Below are 27,900 nucleotides of genomic sequence, written 5' to 3'. Positions count from 1 at the left end.
CGGCCTGCCGCTGCCGCTGCAGCAGCTGTACACGTCTCCCACAGCAGCACGCGTCAGGGAGGGGGCTGAGACTGTTCACTAGGATAGGTCTCTGTTTTCTTCTCTTTCTTTCTTTTTTTTTTGATTATCTGAGCTTACACCAAACTGTATTTGTCAATGTTAAGTATTACATGGAATTGGTACCTTCTTGGAGATGTTTCAGAAATACACCCATAACATCTATAACCAGGATGACACCAGAATGAATTTTCATGACTGAAACCTGAAAGGAACCAATACTATGACTGCTCCCTAACCAGTTCACTGACAGAACGGAGGGCCAGCCTGAGAAGCGTCTTTACCCCCATCAATGCATGTCCATCCTGGATCCGCCATGCAGGTTACTTTAGCCCGAGTAGCAAAGGGAACCGATGTGAGATCACTTTTATTGTATAAAATCCTTCTAGTTCTCTGGTAGGAGAGGTCTGGTACCCCTGCCTCAGGCTCATCACTCTATTTGCCTCTCACCGAACACTCACCAATATATTCAAGATCACAGCTATCGGGCAATTCTGAGCACCCACTTAGTTTACCCTTAACCCTGGCATTTTATTTGTATCTCCGATGTTTTGTTTGTTTTGGAAACAAGTCAGATAACTCTCCAGGGGGGGGGATAAAAATAGCCACCAAAATATATACCAAACAACTCGAGTTTTCCTCCAAGGTCTTCAGTAGTAAACAAGGAGAGCCCTTGCTCAAAGCGATGGTTAAAGGGACTGATTTAGCCAAGGGAAGCTGCTGTTGCCACAGTCCCCTAGGAAACCTCACGACATGTAAAAGATAACAAGCCAGTCACAAAATACCACTGGAAACAATCAAGTCACTACATTTTTACATTGCCCTCTCCCCTTCCTTTCTCTTAATAGGCATCTAATTTACAATCAAAATATATGAAATAAAAACATTGAAATATCGGCACAGAAGTTACACATTCACTGTCTTTTCTGGAGTTATGCTTCGTGGATTCAAAAAAGCTCACGGCACTCAGAGGCAGACGGAGTTAAGGTACTGCCTTCAAAGGGGGCAGGGGCACTGGACAGGTAACAAGAAAAAAGGCAACCCCAAACTTGGGGGAACTAATTATGTAAAAACCTTTAGTACCATGTGATTGGCAGCTCTGAGATCTGAAGTGTCCTTTGGTTCACACAAAAGGTAACAGTCATGTTTTTATTTTTTGTGTAACGTAAAGGGAGTGGTATTTCAAGAAAAACTCCAGGGGTTGTTTTTAAAACCATCTAAAATGCTTCACACAAGTGTTTAGTTCTTGGGGATGTCAAATTCTGGGAGGGAGGGGGTGTGTGCTTGTATCTCTATACACACATATGTGAAGACAAACTCTCTTTACACATGTGTGTCTACACCCCTACATAAATCCTTCTACACACACACCGGACTCAGGCTCTCTCCCTCTCACACATGCACATATAGATATACATAGTATCTCATTCTCTGAATTACATAAAACATGACACCCTGCTCAAATGTAATTTGCTTAGAGTGATTTGTCTGTTTAAAAAAAATTCACAGTTCCTCAACAGTAGTTAAAAACCCCAGGTCAGTTGCTGTCTGTGAAACACTGTTCCCCTGTATTGGCATGAGGTAGACTTCCCAACCGGGGAAAGAAAACAATACATTAAGAAGAAGGGTTATGTTTTTTTCCTTTTTTGAACAGAAGGCCCCTTTTTGCTTTGTTCTTCGGGTGCTGCAGACGACTTCACGGAGGAAGCTTCTTGAGGTGACCTGCTGGGCCGTTCCGAGACCTCGGACCTGGCCTCCTGAGGAAATGGGGGTGGTGCACAGCCGTGCCCCCCCAGCACCTCCCGTGGGGGGGCCGCCGTGCACGGCTGCGAATCCGCTTCCTGTCTTCCCTGAGAGCTGACGGGCGGCTGCACAACAGTTCTGTGCGGGCAGTTTGCCACCATGTGCGTGATGCTCTGACAGTAATGGCACTTCTTTGGCTGAGGGGGCAGACTACATTCCTTAGCATGATGATCAAGGCCGCCACAGTTGTAGCATCTGCAACAAGAATAACAAAAACAGCTTAGAAGTAGGGGGTATGTGTCAAACGTTCTTTTGTGTATGTAAAAAGATGCCAGAAGACACACACTGTCAATGAGATCACCTTATTTTAATGTACCTTCTTAATAAGCATGCAATGACATTCACTGTGCCAGCTGCTTCAAAGGCCATCGTCACCAAAGTGCTTTGGCAGAGTTACAAGGCTAGTTGCACTCAACGCCAGTCAGTGTAACACAAGGAAGCTAATGAATCACTTCTATCTAGAAATGACCCCTTTCAAAGACCTGACAGGTTATTGTAACACAACAGTTCAGCCCACTAGAGGGCAGCCAATGCCCAACTACAACCACAACAAAACCCCCGCGAGCTTTTAGAGATAGTTAAAAAATCCAACTGTTGGAAAAGTCACAGAGCACCTTAAATGTTATCGGTTTCACATTTCTTTGGGTATTAATTATACTGACTATGGAAACCAGTTGACTGGGAGAATTTTTTTCCTTTGTACAAATTAAGTAATGCAGTGAAATTTGATATATATGAAAATCAGATGTCTATGGAGAATGGTATCTGGTAAATTACCAAGAATTCTGGAGCAATAGGGTAAGTATCTGAAGCAGAAGAATGCTATAAAAGAAAGCTTCTAGCTAAGGCTGGATTTTTTAAAAGGTTGGGGTAGTTCACTGATGGAAAGAATTTACTTTCTTTACCTTCTCTAAGAAATTGTTTTCTCCTAGGGTAATTATTCTAAATTGAGATAAACACTAAGCCCTTCTCAGTCAGTATTTAATCACACACTGGGTGCATAGCTTTGTATTAGATATTTGAAAATTTGACTTCGCTTCTAAAATCTGAACAAGTTGAATTATTTGGAAGACACATGCTCAATTTCAGTCAGATTTTCTTCCAAAATTTTATACTAAAGACAACAAAACAGCATGAAGTGGAGAAAATCAAATTTTATAAATGTTTTTAATCTATTTTTTGAGTATAGAATTTGCTTATTGGTTTGTATCTAAATGAAATATCTTAAGGACTTTCTATTTTAAATTTATTTTCAAATATATTGATGACATGCCATAATTCTCATGAAACACAAATAATAGGTCACAAAGTTTTTTAAAAAGAACAAAATAAGTGGTAACTGTGAGAGTCAGCTTAAGACTATTATGACAACAAAATAATTATAATTAGATTTGTGTGAGAATAACAAGCTTAATAACTGACATTACCATATATTTCAGAGACAAAGTAGTAAGCTAACAATACTAATCTACTGAGCAGTTTATGTAGGATACTTGGTATCTTATCTTCTGGGATAAGTTATAAAGAGTGAAATTTTTACTTGGCAAAAACTGGGAAAACTATAGCCTGCCTCCCCAGTTATCAGTGGTACCCAATAGCCACTAGAATAATGAATTCACAAGATGGGCTTTTATTCTTTGCAATATTAGCAAATACTTACCTCGGGGAAAAATATACCATATTATTAAAAATTAAAGGGAAAAACCAAAGTAGTACTTTTTCTAGTTAAATTATTTATTGTGTAGTTACATGCCTTAATATAATAAATAAAACTTTGTAATTAAAACTACAGGAAGATTCACTATTGTTTCAGCTATGTGTTTTAAAAGATAATGCAAAATTAAAGAATAAAAATCACTAATGCTGAAAATTCAGGTCTCCAAAATAATACTTAAAAAAGGGCATCTTTCACAAATACCATCTTTCAAAAGTAACCATATTACATATAATAATGTTTTCCCATATAGTTCTCTTCTATAATGGGTAAGTGAATTCTTAAATTAGCCCATCTATACAGTATCTCCTTTGACTTACATTCACTTTCTTGAGGATAACATCCACTTAGGAGCCCATTTTCAAAGAAAGGGAAAATGGGTGAAGGCGGCAGTAATAGAGCACGCTCTCCCGCGGACACACCCATTTCAGCAGCCACCATGGGACACACGCGTTATCCAATTTAGAGAACCATTCTGCCCACTCATTTACCGCGGGCCTGATGTCAGGATTTCACTTTCACAAATGGGGTCTCCCATCATATTCTATATGTGCATTCACCATTACATTTGGGTTTTTAAAGTTATTTTTAAGGATACTATATTATTTTGGTTTCCTTGCATTTTGACTTGGATAGTTAATTCACCCTCACCCCCCATCTCTTCAGATATGTGCTATCATTAGGCCAGATTGCCTTCCACTCTGAAAAGATCTGCATTATGTATATATATATATGCTCAGCCTTTAAAGGGAAAGAGTGGTATTTATTCTCTTTTATTTAATCATTCAGTGTCAATCACTCTTACTAAGAGTGCAGATCACAAACCATTATGAAACCCCATTCCTTCCCAAAGGACTGACACCAAAATGGAAATGTTCGGTTACCTTTCAGCTCACAAAGGCTACCAGACCACATGCTCCACATACGCTGTACATGGCACTGGCCTCCCAGGCTCAGCCTCCACACCTCTCCAAATACGGTTGCTTTTGTTAGTTTGAATGAATGACACTGTGGTGTGAACATAAAAATGACATGTGTGCATGTGTATAGCTGCAAGCTTAAAAATTCAGGGGTGGGTGAAAGTATGTATACATACACGAATATTCATTCTTGTGTTATTATTTATTATACTATTTATTTGTATTACAACTATAAACATACTTTTGCCCATCCTTGCATAAGGGCAGACTGACAAGCAAAAGACCATATACAAATAAACCATACTCTGTATTTTGATAACCCAACTAATGTTAAGTATTTTACAAAATGATGAACCAGTGGCACAGAGGATATTTTCTCATATATTGAATATAAAGATAAAAATAAAATGTTCCAATTATCTTCAAAAGTTATCAAATTCTCCAAGAATTACTTTATACTTTAATTCTAAAGAGAATTATTACTCTTTAATTCTAAAGAGAGTTAAAGAGTTAAATTATTACTCTCTTTAATTCTAAAGAGAGTAATATAGGATTCTAATTCTATATTACTTTTTATAGGATGTTTGAGATGAGAAATAATCACATTGGAGCCAGTTTTTTAAAAGAATATAAAAATTTTTAAATGAAAGAAGCCAACAATTGTTATATTAGCACCTAAAATTGCAAAATAAATAAAAGCAAATCTTTCAGATTTACATCTTTAGAAAGAATTACATTATGAAATAAGTAATTATGAGTTTTATAAACTAAGCCCAAATATGTACATTAATTAATAGGTTAATCAAAATATATCCAAAGTGTTCAGGATTCCATAATAAAAATGGAAACTCTGATTAGGAAATCAGAATTCAGATCTGCTAAAGTCCTTGAAAAACTTATCATTTTGGGAGCCGAGAACACCAGATAAGTAAACTTTATCAGCAATAATAGAACTGAGCTCAATTAAAGACTACTAGATTATATAGACATACAGATACACTGATTTTAAATACGTCAATAGCTTAAATGAAACAATTCACTGACTGTGTATTTCCCCTGGATCCCAAAAGTGATTTTTTGAAAATTGGGCAGAGGGGTAATACCACAGATAGAGAGCCAAATTTGCCTGTCTATAAAAGTAGTGGATAAAAATGTAACTTAGGTGCATCTAAGTATTTGTAAAGTATTAGTTTAATAAGAATTTGGAAACTTAAATTTGTATTTTTGGAGGTTTGGTGGAGCCATTAAGAATACAAATGCAATGATTTGTAAGCTTTTCAAGAGAAAAGATACATTAAAAGAACAGTAAGTAAAGCAGTATCAGGGAGAGAGCATGGAGTGGAGAAAAACTGCAAGATACAGGGTGGGAAGGAGTGAATACTGGAAATGAGCACATAAAAACCTCTGGAGAAGAAAAGTGAGAGGAAAAAATAATCAGTGCAGTTTCCCAATAGGAGGCCAGAGGGGCTAAAGAAAAGCCAGATTGGAAAACATTCCAGAAACTACTATGGGACAAAGATAACTGACTCTGAAGAGATTGTTTATCATTTTAATCTTGATATGGTCCCACTAAAATCCAGAACTAATAATACTAATAACTTTCATCAAGTCTATAGTTTTCAATTTTAAGGTGCCTGAACACTTGTTATCTAATTCGTGTATCAACCAACCAAACATGGAGAGTGTTGGATCCAAGTCTGATGGTGGTGGGAGGTGGATGGGCAGAAATGCCATCAGAGAACCGGAGAAAGATCAGGAAATGGAAACATCCAGAGTTTAGCTTCTTCTATAAGTAACCTGCCCACTCTGTATTTCCTGAGTGTAAGAAACAGCGTTCTAAGACCAGCGTTTCTAAGACCAGCGTTCCAGATGAATGCCCCGTTTTGTTCTGGTATCTCCCAAACAATCTAAATTTATACTTGGGTATAGTTTGCTCACAGTACACAATCTGCTCCAACGTATCAAGCGGAGAGTTAGAAAACTTTGATGAATCACAGAGCTGGAAATGCCTTTCAAGACAGTGCACGTGTTTTCTGACCTCTATCAAAGCAACCTATTCTTTATGTGAATTTATGTTTTTTTTAATTTCCTCCTTCTTACATCCAAACTCCGAAGACCATAAGCCAATTAAATAATAAAACACTTAAGTAAACTGTTACAGATTCTTCCTAATTACAGTGGTAAAAACAGTATTCAGTTTTCAAGAATATTAGTGGTGATTCTATGTTCTTTTAAAAGGTTCTTATGGAACAAATACATACATAACACAAAAATGATTTACTTGTATCTTTTGAAATACAGAAGTCCGTATCCCTCTCAATTACTTTAGAGCTAAAAATAAAATGATCTATACACAACAGGGCTGAACATAATGTTAATGGAATTAAAATGAAAATAGGCTCAATTTATTGAGAGCTTACTATGCTCCAGACACTGTGTAAAAGGTTTTGAATGTGTTATAGAATTAGTCCTCCCCCAAACCCCTGAAGTATTACAATATCTACTTGTACTGATGAAAATATTGAGACTCAGTTTCTATACAAGAAAATTTTAATTGAAAATAATAAATTTTACTTGTATTTTAATTATATAAAAATACCACACTTAACAACATTGATGTAAATTTACTATACGTAAGCCTAAAAATATATAGGGCCCTGAATTTAAAATGCCAACACATACACACAGATGTGAAGTACATCTTTCTTCAGATTTGGGTTTCTTCTCCATTACCATGCTGTGGCGAAGTGAGCTTCTTTCTGTGAGATTAAAGGTTGAATCTAGTATGGTCCAGACTTTTCACTATCACTGCCCAGTTTTATTTCTACCCCTCTTGTACTTTCTATGTCAAAATATTTTGTCTAAAAAATTAGTAAATAACTTTCCATTCCCTTTAGTCATGTTTATGACTGTAAATCAGAATATCAGGTTGTCATCCTATAGTCAGAGCCATCAAACTGACTCAATGAAATCCCAGTCAAAATAAAGCAATTTGACACTTTAGTCAGACCATATAGTCACACTGTGTGCAGATGGTCTTGTTAGGCCTTGAAATAAATATTGCATTTAGATTTTCTATTATTGGATCAAATGCATATTGAGACTACTTCTCTTGGAGGGCAATTTGACATATTTCAAAATACTTACACACATCTGACCTAGCAACTCTGTCTCTAGCAATTGGCCCTACGGGAATATTCACTAGTAAGCACAATGATTTTGGTACTAAGATATTAACTACAGTGTTGTCCATATTGGCAAAAAATAGAAAAATTAAATGATAATATTAACAACAATCATAAATGCTTATAATCAAACACAGTGGTCTCGCTACAGAGTCCATATTCTTTTTTTAAAGATTTTATTTACTTATTTTTAGAGAGAGAGGAATGAAAGGAGGAAGAGTGAGAGAGAAACATCAGTGTGTGGTTGCCTCTCATGCACCCCCGCCCCCCCACCCACTGGGGACCTGGCCTGCAACCCAGGCATGTGCCCTGATTGGGAACCGAACTTGTGACCCTTTGGTTTGCCGGCCTGTGCTTAATTCACTGAGCTACGCCAGCCAGGACCAGAGTTCATATTCCTTACCGTTAAGTTGTAAATATATGGAAACAAAAAAGAAATTAAAGTACATTCATACCAAGAAACACTGCAAGCATTAAAAGGAATGAAGTAAAAGAATATTTTTAAAATGAGGTGGATCTAGTTGTATTAACTTGGAAAGATCTCCTAAAAAAGTGAAAAAAAAATGACAAAACAATACATAGATGTAATATAATCTTATTTGTTGCAGAAACACTATATATAAGTAGTTGTATGCATTTTTAAATGCACAGAAAAACCACTGGAAAGCTAAACCATAAATTAATGGTGGTTACATCTGGTGAAGAGAATAGAGTTAATAATGTAAAGGGAAATTTCATTTTTATTTCATAAATTTTAGTGATTTCTTTTTTAATAAAAAGCTATATATTATTTCTGTAATTAAAAATAAAAAAGCAATTATAAATCTTCACTTCCATTTTTAATTTGACATTCATTATTACTGTTAGTTATCTGACAATGAACCTGTATACCAAATACTTCTAGAATCATCTTAAAACTTTTAAAAAATACTAATCCCTGGGTCTTACTCCAGATCAATTAAATCAGAATCTCCAAGGCAGAGTTCTAGATATCAGTACTTTTAAAAAAATAGTTTATCTTTTACTGTATTTTTTCCATTATCATTTATACCCCTTACGCCCTCTTCTACCCCCCCATGCCTCTCCCCACAATCACCACACTGTTGTCCGTGTCTGTGAGTCCTTTTCCTTTTCTGTAAGTCTTTTTTCTTTTTTGCTTAAACAAAGCTTCCCAAGAGACTAAAGTGTGAAGTGCCTTGAGAACCACAGCTGTGTACAAACCCAGGTTCTGCACCAACAACCGTACCACGGGATTACTGTATAATCTCAGCTATGAAGAATGTGGTTCAAACCAGTAAATACATCTCCCAAAATACTGTTTCAACAGATCAGTGATGCCTCAAAAAGGAAAAAGAAAAGAAATAAAGAAGAGAGGGAGGGAACAAGATAAGGAAGGAAAGGAGAAAATAAGGCAGAAAGAAAGGAAAGAGGGAAGGTATGTACACATGTTTCATTTCCTTACTGGGAACGAAAAATGACTCCCTAAAATTTCTGACTGTGGTGGCACAAAAGCCCACAACCTTTTACCATCACCGATCCTTGCTTATTTGTGGAAGGAAAACACTGCAAATCTACTGAGTTTGACTTCAGAAGTGATTTCTTTTTCTGAGGCCATTATTCACTTCTTAGTTCATCAATCAAAGATGGGTTCAATGTGTAGTCACCCATGTCATCAGAATGGGTGATAATTTATAGCTCTTGAATCTATTGATGCTTTCTCTAAACTTCAACCATCATTACCAATGAACTTTTATTGATTTCCCATAACAACTCTTTTAATTCTCCACCTTCTCTTGCTTCTATCTAAAATAGTTTTCAAAAGCATTTACACTTGTTTAGTATGAATATACTTATTTAAACATTTCTCCTAATAGCCAAATTCTGCTGGCTTTGAAGTAGAAAATTACTTCCTTATGTATGTAGATACAATAATAACATCTCTGCTTTTAACAAAATCTACTAGCCATGGGATTTTTAAAAGCTCTAATACTAAAATCACATATTGCCTAAGAGTGCCACTGATAAAGTAACTACTTCTCACTCTGTCTTCTATACTTGGAGCATAAGCAAGTCCATAACAGGTGGTCTACAACCTGCAGGTAAGTTTGCAATGTTATATTTAAAAAGCAAAATTTAATCACTGTAACTGACATTCTGTTCTTTCTGTTGCATCGTAAATGACAGATGTTTGGATGATTCTGTATCGCCCGGTTCTACTCATAGTAAGCAAGGGCCAGTCTATTCTGGCATGGAACTAATGTGCATTCCAGCTCTAGAACTTCTCGCAGTAGAAATGAATAGTCTGTCTCCTCCAACTTCAGTTTTCAGATCAGTTACTGCAGTTATCAGGGAATCTGTATTCCGTTCAAAGAGTGTGTGTGGTTTTTTTTAACTTACTAACTACTGTTCGAACCTCATTAATTATGTGATTCCACGATGAGAAATCATCTCAGTACCTTATATGTTAGTGGATTCAACTACTTATACTACTGATGTGATAATTTTTATAAATTCAAATGAAAAACAGAAAAACACAGGCACTTAATATCTATTGTACGCACAACTTTGCACTAGATCCTAATGAACTGTATGTGAATCATTAGCTGAATGGTAAGACACACAGTCACACATATTTTACCTTGTCTGACCATGTCTTCTGACTGCTTTTTGGATTGTCTTTTGTTTATTAGTTCTTGGATACTTTCTGGTTAACGCCATCGACTGTCATCTACATTGTAATGCCAGCTAAAAATGCACCGACTATCTTGAAAATCAGCTAAAACACAGTAATAGCCCTATTCACAAACCTGTCATCATGTCATAAAAACAATGTAAGGTGGAAAGTGTGGGGATGGAGATGTGATGAGTGCTACTAAGAGAGTCAGGATGGAACACACAGCAGTTTAAAAAGAGGACATGGAAGGGACCAGAGGTTGTTGGAGACATGGGGGCAAAGGGAGTCTTTTTCATGTAAGGAAACTTCCATCAGATACAGTATAAGTCAGACATTTTTGTACTTCATTCCATCATGTTTAAAAGTAGTTGGTAAGAGTTTGTGGCAATTTTCATGGAACAAAGACCTTTATTGAGACTTTTCCACTTTGTACCATAGTTTATTAATGAATTCTGGGTCAAAAGTTAAATCTGTATTTTAAATAGAAATGTTATCTCACATTTAAGTGACAAAAAACATCCCAGACAGGTAATCTGTTCTGGCTAATGGAAAAATAGAAAAAACAAGAAGAAAAATGTGCTAACATAGATAATGCTTTCCAATTTCTTGGGAGCAAAAAGTGTGTTGGGAAACAGAACCTGTCTCACAGGCAGCAGGCAATGATCTCAACACAACCCGGGAGGAATGTGCAGGTCAGGACAACGTGCACTGAATAAAAGCTCCGTGCATTTTTGAAGTGGCAGTGTTGTAACTATCCAAACTGTGGGTTTCAATTCTTGTTGAAACCTAGGTCAGTTTATCTACCATCTCTGGTCACAATGACCTTCAGGTATAGTGTATTTTTAGAAGATTAATGCTGGTATCAAATATGAAGGAAAGGAAAGGTATTTAGTATTTAATTATCTTGACATGATCAAAATTAGATGTTGCCTTAGATAGAAGAATCAGATCATAACATGCAATCTGAAAATGTTGCTCCAATTGTCTTTGACAGCAGTGATGCTGAAAACATAAAACCTCCAGGCCGCTTGCTGTTCACCAGACCATTTCACATTCGCCAGTGCCAGGGGTGTGACATCCACTGTAAATAAGCACTGGGTCGGCCTGATGAGACACAATTTCACGACTGCTTTGTGTCAGCTTCCATGGGGATTTTTTCTTGTTCATCACATGATTTCTTTTAGGCTGCAGCTCTGTAAAACAGCCTTATTTTTATGGTTGACATGATTTCACAAGTTATTCTAAGGTGGTATCTTTTTCTTGATGCCACATTGAAATTTTTTTTTTTACTACTACTAAACATTTGGCCAAAAGCACAAGACATTTTAAAACAGGGATTTTTGTCATGATTACTTTATATGTGAAGCAATAGTTTGTTATCTGGAGAAGTGAATGTAAATATCTGAACAGTATATGAAAGAATTTAAATACATAATAAATAAAATTACTTAGATATTAAAAAACCTTAGCCTTCCTGGCCATGGTTTTCTTCTCCCTGGAAGAGCATATTCTTGTTTATTGGCAAAGCTGTCAGCATTTAATTGGTATCAGATTCTGACGTGCACAAGTAACATTCTTAAGTAAATAAATAAATAAAAATAAAAAACCCTTAGGTATACAGATAGTAACTGCAAAATAAAGATGTGACCAGTTCCTGTTTTATCACGAACATACTCCTGTGTTGGACATACTCCTCTGTCTAACACACTGCATTAGAATGCAGAAAGAAGAGACAATATGAGAAATCTCGAAGAACTTGTACACAGGTCAAGAATCAACTTCAGTGGCCGGTCGGAGGAACTGTGCAGAAGGTTAGGCAGCAGTTCTAGGTGTGCAACCCGACTGTTTGCCAGCTGGAGGCAAAAAAGGGCAGATTAAAAGATGATAGATGCTACCTTAATTTTACCCAAATGAGTTATTATTATTTAGTCAAATGGGTAATTCAAGCCTTTGAAGGAAGTTACCATGACTGAGTTGTATTTGATGAAAGTAATAATGTTGGTAGTGTGAGTTTCTATGAACACTGAGTGTCAAAAAACCTCCTTATTGTTATACTACTAAATTAATATTACTACCGAATTGTTGCTGTATTACTGAATTAGTAAGAACTATGTGTACACTTTCCATCTAAACAAAGTTTATGTGAATAGCATAAAAACTTTTATAAGGGACCTGTTATCTTAGGGCACACTATTTTGCAGGATCTTTCTAAAATAGACCCTCAGGATCAATTCATGTACAAGAGGCAAAAGGAGATTGTGCCAAACCTCCTCTATACTCACTCAGGAGCCACAAGGAGTTAAAACTGATGTGCTGAAATCACCGAGGAAAGGCTCCAATGATCAATAAATCCGATCTATTCCAGCAGCAGCTGCTGCGGAGGAAAGTGATGAAGTGCAGACGAGAAGTAAATGACCTCTGTCCACTGCCCTCCAGCCCAACTGGTCTTTCTGTGACTCACTTCATGCTGCCCTTTACCAAGAATCAGCAGTTCCTAAACTGTTCGTCCTGTAGGTAGGTAGGTGACAACTGAACAGGAACACTGCTACTATGTTTGAATAACCCCGTAAACTGTGATAGTACCTCCTCTCTGCAGGTCTGGTTTTGAAAATTAAAGCCGAAGGTCAAGTCATGTAAGGTGTTCTTGGCCTTGGGGCTACTTCTCCGCCACTCCTTACTGTCTGCAGTTGTCCTTCACATCATCCAGCCTTTTATATGACTAAAGCTTGATGGTCACGCCGCTAAGGAATCCAGCAGACCTTTTCTCTGATCACCGCTCCCTTAAGGAAGTCTTATTTCCCCATTTGAACACTTTAAGTGTGAACACTCGGCCACTTATATAAAGAGAGACAGCTGTCAACCAAGAATGGAGGTAAAAACTGAAGGTGGAAGTATGAGAAGAGCAGATAAGACTGTTTACAGGCATCCAAATACCCTTCATGTTACCTATTAGGACTGGATTCTACACATCAGCAACTTTATGTGTGCATATTGTACACGCCCATATTGGCTTGTCTTAAAGCCAATTCCTTGAGGATTACAACCATAGAGATTTCATCTCCTTTGGTCACCCTTTGATTTTTGACTAGTAGAAATTTACATGAAGAATTTGGTTTATTCTCCCAGTAAGACAAAAGAAACAGAGTCACTGAATAATTCTTCTATTTTTTTCTAACAAATCTTGAAAAATATCCTGGCAAGTATGGTGAAAAGAGTAAAAGTTATTTGGATAATACTAGTTTGACATCAGTTTCCATACTGCATTGCCCCAGGTATTGTCTGCTTTTCCCAGAAGATACGAAAGACTTCAGGAAACAGCACTTCTTTGTAGTCTTTTTTCTTTTTAATCTTGTATTGAACGCAGTTGAGAATTCAGAATTTTTCATTTTCTGTCCTTAATGGCAAATAGAAGAAAATTGCCAGAAGATGTTTCACAGTTGTTAGAAGAATAAGAATACGAAGACAGACAACAGCACCTCAGACTCTTAACCATGATGTGAACTTAATGGGATAAGCTGTAACTCAGATCATGAATCTTTACATAAGGTAATATCTGAGATACATGCATATTTTTCTCAAACTCAGGAATCAAGGAGTGAACAATATATTTCTAAGACAAGAAGAAAATTTGTTATCCAGTTGGGGTAGATGGCATTACACAATATTTTAAAGAAAATTTTAAAAAATATATTTTATTGATTATGCTATTACAGTTGTCTCATTTCCCCCCTTGTCCCATTTCCCCCCCCGCCCCCGTTTATTCCCCTCCACCCTGCACACTCATTTCCACCCGAATTTTCCCCCTTTAGTTCATGTCCATGGGTCATACATGTAAGTTCTTTGGCTTCTACATTTCCTATACTATTCTTAATGCCCCCCACCCCGGTCTATTTTCTATCTACCATTTATGCTACTTATTCTCTGTTCCTTTTCCCCCCCTCTTCCCTTCCCACTTCCCTGCTGATAACCCTCCATGGGATCTCCATTTCTGTGATTCTGTTCCTGTTCTAGTTGTTTGCTTAGTTTGTTTTGTTTTTGTTTTTAGGTTCAGTTGTTAATAGCTTGTTGTCATTTTACTGTTCATATATTTTTATCTTCTTTTTCTTCAATAAGTCCCTTTAACATTTCATACAATAAGGGCTTGATGATGATGAACTCCTTTAACTTGACTTATCTGGGAAGCACTTTATCTGCCCTTCCATTCTAAATGACAGCTTTGGTGGATAGAGCAATCTTGGATGTAGGTCCTTGCCTTTCATGACTTTGAATACTTCTTTCTAGCCCCTTCTTGTCTGCAAGGTTTCTTTTGAGAAATCAGCTCATAGGATTATGGGAACTCCTTTGTAGGTAACTGTGTCCTTTTCTCTTGCTGTTTTTAAGATTCTCTCTTCATCTTTAATCTTCGGTAATGTAATTATGATATGCCTTGGTGTGTTCGTCCTTGGGTCCAAGTTCTTTGGGACTCTCAGAGCTTCCTGGTCTTCCTGGAAGTCTATTCCTTTGCCAGATTAGGGAAGTTCTCCTTCATTATTTTTTCAAATAAGTTTTCAATTTCTTGCTCTTCCTCTTCTCCTTCTGGCATCCCTACGATTTGGTTGTTGGAACATTTAAAGATGTCCTGTATTTCCTAAGCCTCTTCTCATTTTTTTTTGAATTCTTGTTTCTTCATTCTGTTGTGGCTGAATGCTCCTTTCTTCCTTCTGCTCCAAACCACTGATGTGAGTCCTGGTTTTGTTACTGTCATTGTTGGTTCCCTGTACATTTGCTTTTATTTCACTTCTCACAGCCTTCATTTTTCCTCTAATTTGTGACCATATTCAACCAATTCTGTGAGCATCCTGATTACCAGTATTTTGAACTGTGCATCTGATAAGATGGCTATCTCTTCGTTGCTTAGTTGCATTTTTTTTCTAGAGTTTTTATCTGTTCTTTCATTTGAGCCATTTTTTGTTTTGTCTCAGCATGCCTGTTACGAAGTAAGGTGCAAAACCTTTGGTGTTCACCAGGACGGAGCAACCTATGTCACTGTGTTGTGACCCCTCCCCCCGTATATGTGGGAGAGGGGTCTGAGAGGCAATAGTGCCACCTGCTCTGCTCTCTGCTGGTTTTCAGTCTCTTCCCTTGCTTCTCACAAGCAAATTGGGCCCTTCTGGTGTTGATTCCTGGGTGGGCGGATTTGTATACCTTCTAGGACCCCTGTGGGTCTCTCCAATAAACTCCCCTGTGAGGTTGGGAGTCTCTCCTGCTGTGGCCTCAATCCCCACAGGTGTTTTCGGTCAGAGGTTTGAGGCTTTATTTCCCCGTGCTGGGGTCCTGGGTTGTTTGGTCTGTCTCCTGGTTGTTCTTCCCGGTTTATCTGCACATGAATGTGGGATCACCCAGTCCGCCAGCTGCCTCTTTGCTGTGAGTCCTCTCCTACAGGTCTGGATGAATGTTTCTTCTTTTAACACATTGGTTGTTGGAGTTTACCATACAGTTTGATTTTCTGTCAGTTATGGGGGTTTTTTGTTTGTTTTTAAGTACGTTGTTGTCCTCCTTTTGGTTGTGCAAGGAGGCACAGTGGGTCTACTTATGCTCCCATTTTGGCCGGAAGTCCTGTTTTTTTTTTTTTGAATAAATTTTTGCTAAAAGGATAATGTAACAGTACTTTCACCTGATATAGTTTAATAGGTGGACAAACACTAAAGGCACTGACTGAAAGGAGGTAAGTAGCAGAGAAATGTACAAGCTCATTGAATTGACCATCCTAGTCAATGTCTAGAAATAAAAATACTTCGCTATTATAGGCTGAAGAAAGTGACCAAATACTCTAAATACTCATATTAACAAAAATGAAAAGCTTTAAAAAATTAGTCATACCAAAAAGTGAATGAATTGTATTCTCATGAAAGTAGCATATGAAAATACTCTTATCGTACCACTAAAAAAAACAATGAAAAATCCTGGAGAAAATATTGTGAAAACATCTTCTGAAAATGCACCTTTTCATCAGGCAAGCATGTAAGGAATGCTTAGAAATGAAAAATAAAATGAAAGCCGAAAACTCGAGTGGTGAAAGCAGGGCCCTGAAACAAACTCTTCCCTGGAGGCATCTATAGCTGCCTATAAGATAGTGCCCAATCATGCCTTTATGTTTTGATGTGGTAAAAGGGATGATGGAGGAAACAAAGCCTAGAACCTGTCTGGACGCTGGGAGTCTAATAAGATACCCTGCCTGTAGAGCTAGAAACCCTCCTCGCAAACTGCACTCAAAATGCAAAGATAAATAAGAGAAAAAAAACTTGCCTAAAGAAAGGGATGGCATGAAAGTGTTCTCTGTCCCCGAATGGGAAGAAGAGAAACCTCCCTTGGCACGTGTACCCGCATCCCAGACTGCGCTTGCTGAGGCGATGCAGCTCCAGTGCGGGTGTGGCACGAGCTGAGAGGTTATTATTAGTGTCTCCCACTGGGCACAAGTGCTTCCGGGCACATGACAAAACAAAAACACCCACACACATAAAAGTCCTTGGGGAAAAATGCACTTTTCAAGCAAGCCAGGAGTCAAAGAATCCCAATAGATAAAAATTCAAAAAATACAAGTGGTTAAAAAAATCATGAAAGACATTAAGAAAATAGGGTACCATAAACTATAGCCGGTAGAATCAGACCCAAAGACCTTGGGTATTGGATTGATCAGACATAGACTATAGAAAAAGTAAATGCTGGTATGTTTAAAGTAATGGTTCTTAACATTATCAGGCCAATGCCTAACTTTTTATAATAAATATTTTTATAATGCCCCTATTCCTATCCTGAAAGAAATTTTGAATGTACAGATATGTATACACACATACACACAGCAGTGGGCAAAAACAGGGTTTTTTTGCCTTTGTGACATTCTTTTGAGTTAATAAAATTATTGTAATTTTCATAAACTGCATGCCTTTTTCCATATGAACAGCTATAAAAGTACTTCTGCCCATCTGTGTGCATATATTACACATATACATAATATTAACAATAATATATGGCAGGAGCAGAGGAAATACATATTTCAATAAAAAATGCAGTAACAAAACCACACTAGAAGACATAATGAAATTGTCAGTGTTTGTATTTGTTTATAATAAATACATTTGGATTTCACAGAAGCCATTTTGTAACAAGTAGAAGAAAATAAAAGGGGTACAGGAGACTACAAGGATAATCAGTATGTATGTACCTATATACAACAGTGAAAGGAAAGTCACCTTAATTGAAGGAGCGTAACATGTCAAGACAAATTTAAAAACAATATTAAAAATAAAAATATATAATACTCTTCAAATGAGCTAGACCTATTTCAAAAGTGCAGTATCCAGTGTGGTAGACAATAGTGATGAAGCACAACAGGAAACATACCAGGCGTCTTTTAACTCCACCACACACTGAGACATAAATTCAGTGTGAAGCACACAAAAAAGACCTTGGAAACCACCATCATTTAATAGCTGATGGGGAATATATGATGGATTGAAAAATGAAAAATAAGCCCTGGCTGGTGTAGCTCAGTGGACTGAGCACGGGCCTGTGAACCAAAGGATCGTGGTTCGATTCCCAGTCAGGGCACATGCCTGGGTTGCAGGCCGGTTCCCTGCAGGGGATGCATGAGAGGCAACCATACATTGATATTTCTCTCCCTCTCTCCTTCCCTTCTCCTGTAAAGATAAGTAAATACAATTTTTTAAAAAAGAAGAAAAATGAAAAATAATTATACAAAAAGGTTTAAAAGGAAGCACTTCTGGAAACTACCATAGTAAGGCTGAAAAATACCTTGCAATCCCAAAATAAATGATTTCTTCATGTAAATCTTTACAATATAGATTCTTTATCTCTGTGTTACAAAGAATACATAGGTTCAGTAGACTTCTGACCATGACAGACTTACAGTTATTAGACTTCCTCTTCTTCAGTAAACAACTAAAGAACTGGAAAACATATATGAACTAACTGTTTACAGACACTGAATGGAACAATGGGCAGTAGAAAGCTGTAATAATTTATTGGGGGGGATGTTTAAAGTAAGCATCACGTTTGACCCGACTTTCTGCCTGAGTAGACTTCAGGGACTAAGGAAAGGGCAAGAAGTTGGAAACCAAGCACAGTGCAGTGGGTGTCAGCGAGTTACAGAGGTACAGATTTGAGTTCGGGGTTCATGAGGCAATTTGTGGGACAGACTACTGGAGAGGAGAGATCTGTGCAAAAGAAAACCATCCACACTGATACACAGAGTGAGAGTAGAAAACAGAAAAGAGACTTGTTTGGTGAAGAAGTAAACAAGTAGCCAAGGGCACACTGTGCTGGGAGATACCAGCCAGAGTGGAGAGACCACAATGCATTCCAAATCCAGCACCTTGGCCATTCAGTTGAAATCTTAGTAAACTCATACCTTATGAATAAGGAAGAACCATGCCCTAGAGAAAGGGTCACACTCCAGGACTAAACATAAAACCAAAAGAGAACTACACTAAACTAAAATAAGGCTGACAGAATAAAAATCTCCCAGTTGTTCAACTGCCAGTCAGAACAAGACTCAACATCTCGTAAAGATACAAAGCCAGACTGACTACAGCTTATCAGCCACACATTCTGCATACACTTGAAAATATTAGTAGATATGTAAAAAAGCAGGAAAAACCAACCCATTTTCAAGGGAAAAAAGCAATCAATAGAAAAGACCTTGAAGAGACCCAAAATATCTAAAATAGAAAAAAGGACTCAAGACAGCAATAATAAAAATGTCCAACAACATAAAGAAGAACATAATGAATGAACAGTTGGGAATGTTTGCTGAAAAAATATAAACAACAAAAAACAAATAATCTAAAAATTCTACAACCAAAAAGTTATACTATCTAAAATGAAGAGTTATTGATTGGATAACAGCATATTAGAAACTACAGAGAAAACAGGCAGTGAATTTAAGGACAGATTACAGGAAAATTGGACCTTTAAAAAAAGACTGAAAATTACAAACAGAGCCTCTATGACATGTGGGACAGCACAAAATAGGGTGATGTATATGCAGCTGGAGTGTCAGGAGGAGAGAAAATGGTGCAGAAAAATGCCTGAAAAAAGGCCAAAAATTATCTAAGTTTTATGGGGAAGACTCTGTATCAACAGATAGAAAAAGCTTATAGAACCCAAGCATGATAAAATAAAAGAAAATCATGCTATGACACATTATAAATAAAATACTAAAAGCCCAAATAAATAAGCAAGGGGGGAAAAAAGACATGTTCTACTATGAAACAAAGAAATGAACGACACTTAATGTCTTCTCAGAAATAATGAAGGTCAAGTGAAAACAGAACACCTTCAAAGTACTAAAAACAAACAAAAATCTTGCTGAAAGAATATATGAACAGCACACTTTCACAAAAAGAAATGCTGAAGAAAAAAGGTTCTTTAAGTTGAAGGGAAATGTCACTGCATGGAAATTAGATGTACACAAGGGAATGAAGAGAGTTGGAAATGAGATGTATACATAAACATAAAACACTATTTTGTAGTCTTAGTTCTGAGGTAAATGCTAACTTAGAGCAAAAGTAATAACAATGAACTATGAATATATATATAGTAAATATATATAGTAAATATATATATTACTATATTAAATAATACATTATTTAATATATTACTATATTAAATAATATATATAAGTTAAAATATAGTAAATATATAGTGTAATAGTACAAAGGATAACATTAGGAATGAATGAAATTATATTAATTACACTTTTTAATTAAGATTCTTACATTTTTAGCACATGAAACATTAACCAAAAAGAAATCAGAAAATAAAGAAAAGAGAAACAGACAAAAAGCAAATGAGAAAAACAGAAAACAAAGAGCAAAATGGAAGACTTGTGTCTAACTATATTGATAATGAAATACAAATAGCCTCAATGCTCCAATTAAAGGGAAGGGACTGTCAGATTTCATTTAAAAATGAAAACCTGACTTCCGCCAAGATGGAGGCATAGGTGGAAACACTGTGCCTTCTCCCACAACCAAGTTTGGATACAACAAAAGTTTTGGAGAACTAACACACACCCAGAGGCCAGAAAACCGAATTATATGAAGTCCGACAGCTACGAACCGTTCAACGAGGATGGTAAGAGGTGGAGCCAGCAGCGGAGATGGGTCGGGCAAGACAGACCTAGGAGCGCAGGCAGCCCAGAACTAGTCGGGGTGCGGGGCAGACTGACCAAGGTCGCACATTCTCGCGCAGTGAGACGGACCACACAGGCCCCAGGGGGCAAACCCAGTGGTGGAGGGCTGACAGCGGTGGCACACTTGCGTGCCGTGGAGCGGGGCGCGTGGCCCTGGTGACGGTGGTGGCTGCAGTGCTGGTGGGGGTCGCCGCGGTGGCGGGCGCCGGAGGGAAGCCATTGTCCCTCTTTGACCCCGCCCCCACATACGACGTCACAACCCAGTGACTGAGTTGCCCTGCTCTGGTGAAAACCTAGGACTCCGTTCCTGCTACTTAACAGGCACGAATAGCCCAAAGGATGGCTCAAGAAGAACTCAAAGTCCCAGAGCCAATAACTCTAAGCGACCGAGAAATTGCCAGCCTCTCAGAAGCACAATTCAAGACACTATTTATCAGGATGCTCACAGAACTGGTAGATTACAGTCACAAATTGGAGGAACATATGAAGGCTAAACTAATTGAAATGAAGGGAGATGCACAGGAAACCAATAGCGATGGAAAGGAAACTGGGACTCAAATCAATGGAATGGACCAGAAGGAAGAACAAAACATCTGACCAGAAAGGAATGAAGAAATGAGAATTCAAAAAAATGAGGAGAGGCTTAGGAACCTCCAGGACATCTTTAAACGTTCCAACATCCGGATTATAGGGGTACCAGAAGGGGGAAAGAAACAGCCACGAGTGGAAAACTTATTTGAACAAATAATAAAGGAGAACTTCCCCAGTCTGGCAAAGGAAATAGACTTCCAGGAAATCCAGGAAGCTCAGAGAGTCCCAAAGAAGTTGGACCCAAGAAGGAACACACCAAGGCACATCATAATTACATTAGCCAAGACTAAAATGAAGGAGAGAATCCTAGAAGCAGCAAGGGATAAGGGGACAGTCACCTACAAAGGAGTACCCATCAGACTGTCAGCGGATTTCTCAAAAGAGACCTTACAGGCAAGAAGGGGCTGGAAAGAAGTATTCCAAGTCATGAAATCCAAAGACCTACAGCCAAGATTGCTTTATCCAGCAAAACTTTCATTTAGAATGGAAGGACAGATAAAGTGCTTCTCAGATAAGGTCAAGTTCAAGGAGTTCATCATCACCAAGCCCTTATTATATGAAATGCTAAAGGGACTTATATAAGAAAAAGAAGATGAAAAATATGAACAGTGAAAGGACAGCAAACACACAGTTATTAACAACCACACCTAAAACAAAAGCAAACCAAGAGGACAGCTAGATCAGGAGTGGAACCATAGAAATGAAGAACACATGGAGGGTTAGAAACAGGGGGGTGGGAGGAGGAGAAGGGGGGAGAAGGCACAGAAACTAGCATAGATGGTAGGTAGAAAATAGGGGGGAGGGTGAGAATAGTGGGGGAAATATAGAACCTAAAGAACTTGAGACACGTGGTTATTAACTAAGGGGGGGAGAAGGGAGGGGGAGGGAGTGTGCGGGTGGAGGGGAATGAAGGGGGGGAATAGAACAACTGTAATGGTATAATCAATAAAATATATTAAAAAAATAAAAATAATAAAAAAAATATCTTAAAAAAAAATGAAAACCTAATTATATTTTGACTGCGTGAGACACACTTTAAGTGTAGTCATAGAGATGTTAAAATTAAAAGGAAATAAAAAATAAACCATGGAGACAATAATCACAAAAAACTCGGTGTGGCTATATTAGTATCAGATAAAAGATACTTCAAAATGAAATATATTACAAAAGATGTGGGAAATTTGAGAAACACAGCGGGTTAGTCCATCAGAGAACATAATATTCCCAAATACAAGTATGAATGAAATGAACCTGCTATTAACCGAGTTTCCAAACGCAGGAAAGCAAATACTATCAGAAGTCAAAGAAAAAACAGATCCACAATCATGGTTGGATTTTAACATTCTTTTCTCAGTAATCGATAAAACAGGCATACACACATACTAATATAAAATATGTGAGCTACACTATCAACCACAATTATCTAACAGACATTATATTGGGTTGGCCAAAAAGTTAGTTTTTTTTCCCATTACATCGCCCTAGTAGTGCTTAGTTGTCTAACTTCCTTCAAAACAATTTTGTTAGATTGTATGTGACAGCTGTCACATCAACCTACATTTAAAAAACAAAACTTATCAGCCCTGGCTGGTGTAGCCCTGGACTGAGTGTGGGCCTGTGAACCAAAGGGTTGTGGTTCAATTCTTAGTCAGGGCACATGCCTGGGCTGTGGGCCAGGTCCCTGGTGGGGGAGACAGGCATGTGAGAGGCAACCACACACTGATGTTTCTCTCTTTGTCTTTCTCCTTCCTTTCCCCCTCTCTAAAAATAAATAAATAAAATCTTAAAAATATATATAAATAAAAAATAAACTTATCAAAATTAGTGAACTTTTGTGTAGCTATTTTAATATTGAAGATGGAAGAAAATAAACAACATTTACAGCACATTAAGCTTTATTATTTCAAGAAAGTTAAAAACAACTGAAATGTAAAAAATGATTTATGTAGTGTATGGAGAAGGTGCTATGACTGCTGGAATGTGTCAAAAGTTGTCTGTAAAGTCTTGTGCTGGAGTTTTCTCACTGGACAATGCTCCAAACCTGTTAAAGTTGATAGTGATCAAATAAAGACATTAATTGAAATCAATGGTGTATCACACAGGAGAAAGCTGACATACTCAAAATATACAAACCAATAAGGTTACTGGTGAAAATGAAAAGTGTCTTTTACACAAAAATGTAAGTGTACTTTTTGGCCAACCCAATAGAACAATATACTCAGTATCTGCAAATATGTATCCTCTGAAGTGAACATGGAACATTATTCAGGATAGCACATACCTGGGAACATAAGTCTCAAGAAAGTTCAAAAAGTTGAAATTGTATAGTATATGTTTTCTGATTATAGTGGAATCAAGTTTAGAAATACCTAAGACATACAGAAAATCTAAAATATTTTAGAAATTGCACAATACACTTTAACAGATCAAAGAAATCACAAGAGTAATTAAATGAAAACAAAAAATGTTAAAAATTTGTGGGATGCAGCAAGAGAAATACTCAGGAGAAACTTAAAGCTTTAAATGTTTATATTAGAAACAAAATGTTTAAAAAATCAGTGGTCTAAGTCTTTACCTTAAGAAGCTAGAAAAAGAGCAAAACCAACCCAAAGTAAGTTATCCAAATTAAATAATTAAGAGTAGATATCAAAGAAATAGAAAACAAACAATTGAGAAAGTCAACAAAGCCAAAAACTGGTTTGAAACCATCCTTAAAATTAATAAACTCTCAGTGAGACTGATGAAGAAATGAAGCAGGAGAAAGACCGTGCGTAGGTTCCCTGCGCCGAACGTCACATCCACGTGACTATTCTGTTACTACCAATTTGTACTTCTCAATCTCTTCACTTTATTCACCAGTGCCCCCATACCTCTCCCCTCTGGCTACCAGTCTGTTCTCTGTATCTATGACTCTGTTTCAGTTTTGTGTTTATTTTGTTCCTTAGATTCTCTGTGGAAGATCAAATGGTATTTGTCTTTCTTTGATTTACTTCACTTAGCTTGACCCCCTTCAGGGGTGTCCAACCCACTGCCTGTGGGCTACATGCAGCCCAGGATGGCTATGAATGAGGCCCAGTATAAAATCATACATCTACTTAAAAACTTTTTTTCATTTGTGTTTGTGTATTTAATGTGTAGCTCAAGACAGCTTTTTTTCTTCCAGTGTGGCCCAGAGATGTCAAAAGGTTAGACACCCCTGCTTCTAGGTCCGTCCATACTCTTACAAATAGTAAGATTTCATTCTATTTTATAGCAGAGTAATATCCCACCACTCTTTAATCCACTCTTCTCTTGATGGGCAATGGGTGGCTGCCATAGCTTGCTACTGTAAATAATGCTGCAGTGAGCACAGAGGTGCGCATGTTCTTTGGAATTAGTGCTTTGTGTTTCCTCGAATATATATCCAGAAGTGGAATCACTGGGTCATAAGGGAGTTCCATTTTCAACTTTTTGACAGCATAGGGAGTATAATAACTAATATTATAATAACTAGGTATTAGGCTAGGTGGGCACTGAAAATACCAAGGGGAAAGACTTTGTAAAGTCTGATCATCTAACCACTAAGCTGTACACTTGAAACTAATAAAATATTGAATGTAGAAAGAACCCCAGGAGAAAGAATGACCAATATCAGTAATAAAAGAGGGGATAGTGCTACATATCTTACAGACATTGAAAGAATGTAAGAGTATTGTGAACAAGTTTATGTCAAAAACATTCCACAAATTCCACTTCTTACAATTAGAATGTAAGAAGGACACATTCCTTGAAAAAAATACAACGTAAGAAGAACCTGACAAATACATTTGACGTTTTATGACAGATAATTCTGTGGGGAGCTGTCCCCTGCCTTATAAGACTTTCAACAGTATCCCTAACCTCCGCCCTCTAGATGCCATCCTTTGTGTGGAAAATGAAGGACTAAAATGTCTCCCACAAATTTCCAAACACCTGTGTAATGGTACCACTTTGGTTAAGAACTATTAAGTTAAACAAATAAGAAGAAACTGAAAATATGGCCAGGAGTAAAAGGCTCTAAGATATCACCAAGCAAATTGAAAAAATACATAGAATACCTAGAAACAGAAAAAATAGGTAATTGAAACTAAAAGCTCAACGGATGCCTTAAAAAGCACCAGGATCAGAAACAGATGAAGAGAATGTTAAGAACTTCTGCTTCCAGCAGTATGACAGCTATGTGCCGAACACTTGGGAAAAACTACATTTTTATACACTATCGGGCTTTCAGAAAGTAAGGGAAATGGCACCCCTCAAATAAATCTAGAAGCAGAATTACAGCAGGAGGTAGCGAGCTATAAGCAAATATTAAAGGCATGACTGCCCTGAGGGCAAATGATATCAGTGGTCTAAGAAATGAACAGACTGAGTCATGGGCCAGCAGCACCTGAACTCATGTCCCCACCCAGTTCGTACGCCGAAGGCGTACTCATTCCTGTATTTCAAGATAGTGCCTTTAAAGGACTAAGGTTAAGTGAGTCATAAGGGGGGGATCCCAATTCAGTATGAATTGTATCTACTCTCCCTTCTTGCCATGTGAGGGCAGAACAAGAAGGCACAGTCTGCAAGCCAAGAAGAAAAAGTCCACAGGAGAAATCAAACCTGCTGACCTCTCAATCTTTAGCTTCCACAACTCTGAGAAAATAAGTTGTTTAAGCTACCTGGTCTGTGATATTTGGTTGTGGCAGCCCTAAGACATCAGACAAATAGTAACCAAAAGAAAGCTGCTTTTATTATTAACATAGAGAAAGTACATTTTGAGACAAAAATATATAGGGCAGGGCCAAAGTAGGTTTACAGCTGTGAGTAAGCAAAACAGAGTTTATTCTTGTATTATTATTTATTGTATTATTCCTTTCAAACAACTGTAAACCTACTTTTGCCCCACTCTATTCTTAGGGATAGAGAAAGACGCTGAGTAATGAGAAATAGTTCAATTCATTCATACATATAGACAGAAAAATGGACATATCTGGAGGGAGAAATTGACAAGTCGACCACTTTTGTATACTGAGTTGAGCAAACCAGCTGTGGAGAACATTTTGGATTATTTGGGGGAAATCTGACTATAGTATGGGTTTGAGAGACGATAAAAACATAACAATAGAAAGGAGATTACTGACTAGAAAATTAGCAGGTAACAAAAGCTGTCGGATCACCTGGTGCTCTTGTTGCAGGTTCTGGAGCTGCACCCTAGAGAGTCAGATTCGGTCTGAGGAGTCTGAGAATCTGCGTTTTAAACAAGCACCCTGGCTGATTGTCATGTGGGTGGGCAGTGGGCCATGTGTGGAGAAATACTGACTTGGAGAGTGGATGAGCCAGTAGAGGGAGGTAAATAGTGTTCCTCCGAGAAAGAGGAGTCGGGGGTTATTGTGGAAGAAAATTAATCACGCATCTTCAGTCAACCTAGGGAATGGGGCTCCAGTTTTTTGTTAGGGTAGAACTAACAAAACTGCCTAATACAAAATAGTATTGAATGCAAATTGTACCTGAACAATAAAAATTAAACAAGTAAAGAACAACATTTTTTTAAAAGCTGTATATTTTGGCAAATGCACAGATACGTAAACACACACATTGGGATAGAAAAAAGATGCAGAAAACTATATACTAGCGTTTTCATGCTGGTACTCTGGTAAGTGTACTCCTTTTCCTTTTTTGGCTTGTGTGTATTTTAGAGTTTTATAAAATGGTCATGCGCTGCTTCTCTAAGTAAAGTTTATTTAAAAATAAACAAACAGTATGGGCACAAGCGTATGTTATAGTGTGCTGTCCTTCATGGAAAGAAGAATAAAAACTTACAATTAACTGCATGCACATGTTAAAATCTCTACAACGTAAATAAGAAACTAAGAACAGTGGTCAAATGCTGGAAGGACAAAAACAGACAGAGAAAGGGCTTCTTTCTAAAAACCAGGACTGTGGGCTGTCTGGTTATTGTGATGTGTGAAGCAGAGCTGCTATTTAAAAATGGAATGGTATGTATATTACATATCCGATTTCAGGAACTTTAAATATCAACACGAAACATCTGAAGAATGGAGGATCTGGAAAAATCACCTAACTCAGTAAGTGCCCTTTTAAATGATAATACTTTGCTTTGATTTCAATCTCTCCTTTTTTTCCCCAAATTAAGAACAAAAGACTACCTAGCAGGGATATAAAAATGAATATTAACGTGATTTTCCTGCTGTTGAACTAAGAAAGTAGTTGCTGACTAACTCTCTTACCTGCAAACACAAGATACACCCCTGTGCGACCTCCATCCTGCGAAACTGGATGGCTGCTCTTCATCAGCCTATCAACACGGTTCACCACTCTCTTCATTTCTCTTCTCTGCCCACTCTTTCCTAAGCTGGACCTTGTGATCTCTACCTCTAAATTTTTCTCAGTCCTCAAAGGGCTCTCATCCATCCCCACGGCCTTCAATCCCGTCAGTATGGCCCCCGCCTCTACCTTGAACTATATATCTTCCATCTCTGTTCTACAGGCAACTCGGAATTAATACATCCAACACAGTACTCCTGATTCTCCAACTCTGGCTGCTCTCATCTTACTGAACTGCATCATCACCCTTCACCCAACTAACTGCTCACACCCGAAATCAGTCCTCCCAATTCCTCTTTTCCTCACACTCCATAGCCAGTCTACCAGCAATTCTTGTCATATTCAAATCACATCCAGACTCTGACAACTTCTTTCCTCATCCCCGTCCCTGTCCTGGCCAGCATCACCTTTCATCTACC

At 37.6% G+C, this 27,900-nt stretch overlaps 1 protein-coding gene and 1 non-coding gene across 2 annotated transcripts in view; one reads left to right on the top strand and one right to left on the bottom strand.

The window, feature by feature from the left end:
* Positions 1–418: 418 nt before the first annotated feature.
* LIN28B (lin-28 RNA binding posttranscriptional regulator B) overlaps positions 419–27,900 on the bottom strand; it is a 107,407-nt gene continuing 79,925 nt past the window's right edge. The window contains exon 4 of the mRNA XM_037065290.1: positions 419–2,055. Coding sequence (XP_036921185.1) covers positions 1,686–2,055 — 370 coding nt within the window. The 3' untranslated portion in view covers positions 419–1,685. The remainder of the gene's footprint in view (positions 2,056–27,900) is intronic.
* LOC119000378 (small nucleolar RNA SNORA24) lies at positions 11,825–11,929 on the top strand. The gene has a single exon (XR_005069309.1). It is a non-coding gene; the product is annotated as a small nucleolar RNA SNORA24 (small nucleolar RNA).

Source organism: Sturnira hondurensis, unplaced genomic scaffold (assembly GCF_014824575.4).
Source record: "Sturnira hondurensis isolate 20B ecotype Veracruz unplaced genomic scaffold, ASM1482457v3 Scaffold0015596, whole genome shotgun sequence".
Taxonomy (NCBI): domain Eukaryota; kingdom Metazoa; phylum Chordata; class Mammalia; order Chiroptera; family Phyllostomidae; genus Sturnira; species Sturnira hondurensis.
This window is presented reverse-complemented; position numbering and strand designations above follow the sequence as displayed.